The 4,713-nt window shown below is 38.7% G+C and overlaps 1 protein-coding gene across 1 annotated transcript in view; it reads right to left on the minus strand.

The window, feature by feature from the left end:
* The window catches only part of LOC137972539 (uncharacterized), a 9,505-nt gene extending 5,776 nt beyond the window's left edge, over positions 1 to 3,729 (minus strand). Inside the window, exons 1-3 of the mRNA XM_068819289.1 lie at positions 3,714 to 3,729; positions 2,813 to 2,959; positions 1,032 to 1,148 (exon numbers count right to left, since the gene is read on the minus strand). Of these exons, the coding sequence (XP_068675390.1) occupies positions 1,032 to 1,148; positions 2,813 to 2,948 (253 nt within the window). The 5' untranslated portion in view covers positions 2,949 to 2,959; positions 3,714 to 3,729. The remainder of the gene's footprint in view (positions 1 to 1,031; positions 1,149 to 2,812; positions 2,960 to 3,713) is intronic.
* Positions 3,730 to 4,713: the final 984 nt, after the last annotated feature.

Here is a 4,713-nt window from a genome sequence, read left to right on the forward strand (position 1 = left end):
GCAAGAAAATACTCACGGGCAGCCGGTAGATTTTTATATGTTTGTAATGAAAGGTTAAGAATCCCTAGGAAGTATTTTTATCGAAAAAACGATGCGCACCAGCTGAGATTTTTACCCTGGGATTTAGAGTAAAATTTAAGCGAAACGACCATGTTTTAGAAGGGGGTTCAAGTGGGGGCCTCTAAATTTTTTGGAAAAGCGAAAGAAAAATACCAATTATCGGGTTTTAGAAGGTCAGATCATGATGGTATACTTTTGCGAGATATAAAAGATAGCTTCCCTTTTTTCATGTTCTTGCTTTGCGCGGCTGCTGAACATTCACAAAATTTGCCAATTTTGAAGGTGGCTCCAAGCCCCATTGGGCAAAATCAGACAATGCTCGATTTCTGGAAAAATAAAATTCGCTTAGAATTTTAAACTCCATTTTCGAAAATACTGGGAATCTTTTAATGAAATGAAATGGAGGTCGATATGTTTGAACTGTGGGACGATGTTTGATATTTACAGGCATCGGCTCTTAAGGTAGCTTTGAATCCGCTCCACATATTTTTTTTAAACTTTGCAGAAGGTTTCATTCTGGCATGCTGATTACATTTTCAGAAATAAAAAATGGGGGTCACTGAGTTTGTTCTTGAAGTATGAGCAACTAAAGCCAAAATATGGGGTGTTTTTGCAGGGCTTTCCTGTTGCCACGGTAACTTTTTACGTCACAAAAACGACTGAATCTTTTTCAGCAATGATTGCTGTTTGATATGGTAGTCCATAACATTGTTGTTAAGCGATGAAGTGTTGTAGTGTCAATCCTTCTAATAACCAGGTCTCTTAAAAGTGTTAAAACTGGTTTGAGCCACCTTAATTTGAGGGGTAATAAAGCTCATCCCACAGTGACTTGCAGGCTTGGCTTACTGGCTGACTCTGGTGTTCATAATCTGTGTATATTTGCAGCCTGTTTCTTCCTCTATTGTTAAACCATAAAAGCATCAGTCCCTGACTGGAAATTAAGCAAATGACTCAATTCATGAGTGATGTACCTTTGTCAAATGATAAGAACAAATCTCGCAAGTGGGTTGTTGTCGGAGGTTTTGTACAGTTGCTCTTTCCTTGATCTTGTTGATTGGTGGCCGGCTGTATAAAAGATTTCTTCTTGTCTGAAGGAAAATTGTAAAACTAATTAGGTAGATTTAAGAGTTAGATATAATACCCCTTTTTCTTCATGCTAAAACAGACTTAAATGATGTACATAGCTGGAGAATTAAATTGGGGGAAACCAGATTTCCATACAAAGATTACTCTCCAAGATCAAACACTAAAAAATAAGAATTAAAATTAAGAGGCAATCCAAAAGTAACCTAATAAAATAAATACTTACCCTGTATCACACATTAGCATGACTGACAATCGACATTTGTAAACGTAAAAATGTACCGGTAAATGCTCTGTTTATAGTGGAAGTGCACTTAGCTATCAAGCTACTTCACAGGCACCCCACTTTTAAATAATCTGAAAGGAACAATTCAAACGTAACAGAAACAAGATTAAGAACCCCAACTGGCAGGAGGAAACCAGTGGTAGAGTTGAATCCTGGACAACTGGAAACAAATCCAAACCAGAGATTGGAACAGGATTTGAACCCAGGGCAACTGGAAGAACCCCCAACGCTCTACCCATTGAACCATGCCACCTCCTTTTTACCCAGATAATCTAAAAGACAGGACAGCAACGTTAATGAGACCTTAAGGAACTTAATAGTTGACTTACTACTCTCTCCCCTGTCATTATTAAGGGGATGTTCTTACCCATTCACTCTTGAACTGGCCAACATTGACGAGTAAAATTGTCTTGCATTAAACAGAGTAAAATCTCTATGTGTCATTCCATAGTTAATAGACGGGAATAGTTTTGGACGTTTGGACAAATTTTTTTTGTTGTAGGTTGTTATTCTCCTTTTTTGGTCTTGACTATGCACCAAACACAATAGTTGTTTCCTAAGGTTACGTAATTCATGCATAGTGTATGAGCGCAAAACAAAAGATTGGCATCTTTGTTTGCTTCTTTGGTGTTTGCCGAGCTTCAAAACCAGTTCCCTCTATTAACTATGGTCAATCTTGGGAGGGTTGAAGGGTCTAAGGGGACAACAAGAGTCCCCAGTGGAAATAGACAATGTTAACCCTTACACCACTGAACATACTTCCATTGCAATGAAAATTGTTTGATGTTAGACAGAGTAAAATCTGTAAGTGTCACTCTAATCTTATGGGGAATTTTTCTAGCAAACACAAACACCAAGGGATCACAACATGGGTCAGTGCTATAAAGTGCTGTCTGCCAACTGGATTCATCTTCTAGTTTCAATCATTGTTTGAAAATGGACCACTGTTTGCCTCATTCCGGGTGATGGCTTGTAAAGTTGCAGGGTTATGTTGAACTGTCTTAAGTTTACAAACTTTATAAATGCACAGCTCCAAGTTCTAAATATCAGAGCATATAAAACAGTTTCTTTAATCAATCACTGAAAAACTATTAACCCATTAACCCATTCTGCCCTAAACTGGCCTAGACCGGCCATGCTTAGTACTATTTTACTCTGTCTAACGCCAGACGATTTTACTCGTCAATGGGGAACCCCCAGGAGTCAATGGGTTAATCTAATTCTCACATAAGAGTAACATTGAAAAGAAGAGGAAAAGCTACTTATTAATTTATTCCAGAAGGCCACGACAACAAAAGCAGTTTGATTTCAAATCTATTATTCCCTTTCAATAATGAATGTTGCTGGAGTACCGGGTAACCCTTTCCAACAGCGTCAAGTTACCTTCTGTTGATGGCTTAGAAGGTGAAGCAGGTTTTTTGTCTTCCGCACTCACACATGTTGAGGTTGATGTCCCCACAGAGCATCTTGTATCAGTTGTTCTATGAGGCATAACAACTAATCCGGCGACACTTTGCATTCATGCACTTTCTGAACAACAAAATGCAACAAGGGTCAATGAACGTTCGTGGTTAAAGATTGTGTAATAAGCTTGGCTAAAATTGTGCTACATCATCAAATAATATTCAACTTTTCACTCAGTCACGTGCATGCAATGAGGTCTGGTAGTATGTGGATCGGTTCAAAGGAAATCGATAAAGAATGAGTCACACTACCTATTGTCACACAACAATCGTAACAAATCCTGTCACGTGGACACATGCAGTAGTTATGCATGACAGAGTTGGCCTGCAGAGCCTTTGAGAAACTTTTCGATTTTAGAGAAGCTTGTAGTATAGTGAACATTTCCAAGCACATACTCAACAAACTGTCATAAGTCATACCACAAAACACCGATGTTTCGATTAATTTCCATTTTCGTTTCGTGAAACTAACAAATGTTAATACAAGAGGACAAACAGCCAGTCTACCAAAGGAAAATTCTAGCATTACCTTATGCTTAAAAGCATGATAGTGAAGAATTAAGCAAAATAACTTCACAGGCAATTGTCGACATAAACTTTGAAAGCTCTCCTGAAATGGTGATTAAAATTTAGCTTTTTCTACCTTGAGTGTTTCTATGGTAATCATGAGATTGCTATGGCAATATCAAGTAAGCTAAACATGAAAATTACAGCGTTTTCATCAAGGTCAAAACGTTAATCAAATTGTCTGTACTTGTGCTTGAGATAATCATCTTTAGTCGTCAATACTTGAACATAATATTCCGCGAACAACACCATACCTTTGAACACCTTTCCTTGAAACCACTTAAAAGTAACGGACAAAATTATTAACGGTTTTTCTCTACACGTACTGGAAGTGTTTACGAATCCGGTTCAACTCAAGATGGCGACATGCAACGTGCTACTCATCCCCAGGCTCCTGACGGCTCTTGTCACCAGTCATCTCTCTTTCACTTGAAAAGTTCGTCAATTCGCATTGCTTGTCAACACCTCAACAGACTAAATAATTCTTCGAACTTTCTCTGAGGCCAATCTCCTACTTCTTCAAATTCATCCAAAATCAGTTCGCGTATACACGGTTTGCGAGTATTATGTATCCCCTCTAGATCTGTATCGATTGAGTCATAAGAGGAAATCAGCTACTTGTCGTCTGAGCGAATAGTTGGGCCCGATTGTATAAGTTGAACGAACCGAAAAAAATAGCGAAAAGGTTCTTTTAAGGTTTTAAATGTCGTAGAGTTTCACGTCCCCACCATGAAATAAAGGAACGAGGTTAGCTACGGAAAGGCTGCGTCGGAAATCAGAAATGTTTAATTTAAATTGTAGGTTTCCTTGCCTCTCCTTGCCAGAACAAGAACGTAAAAATGGGTCAAAATAAGCAATTTAAAATTGTGACGACAACGCGAGCATCAAATAATGAATCATTCACTATCTATATTTACAGTGAAACCATTTGTAACAATTGTAGGATTCAACTACCAGAATTGTCCAACGTGAACGAGATGAAACACTCGCGAATCCTGGCGATAACGCGTAGTTACATTTGAACATGGCGTTTTCGTTGACGTGGACGGTTTTTTTACTCCTAACTAATCCGTTCCTTCCATCCTCCTGTACTCACCTAGTTTGCCCCTTGAGTAGACACGACACCTGCATCTACATGTTCCAGCACTCGGCAAAGTCCCTTTTTGACTTATAACTGTTTGAGGCATCACTTCCTTCTCCAGATCCTACGCGATTTGAGCCATTTCTCAATTTCGTGGTTGTGGTATGCCGTTG

Source organism: Montipora foliosa, chromosome 10 (assembly GCF_036669935.1).
Source record: "Montipora foliosa isolate CH-2021 chromosome 10, ASM3666993v2, whole genome shotgun sequence".
In the NCBI taxonomy this organism is placed as follows: Eukaryota; Metazoa; Cnidaria; class Anthozoa; order Scleractinia; family Acroporidae; genus Montipora; species Montipora foliosa.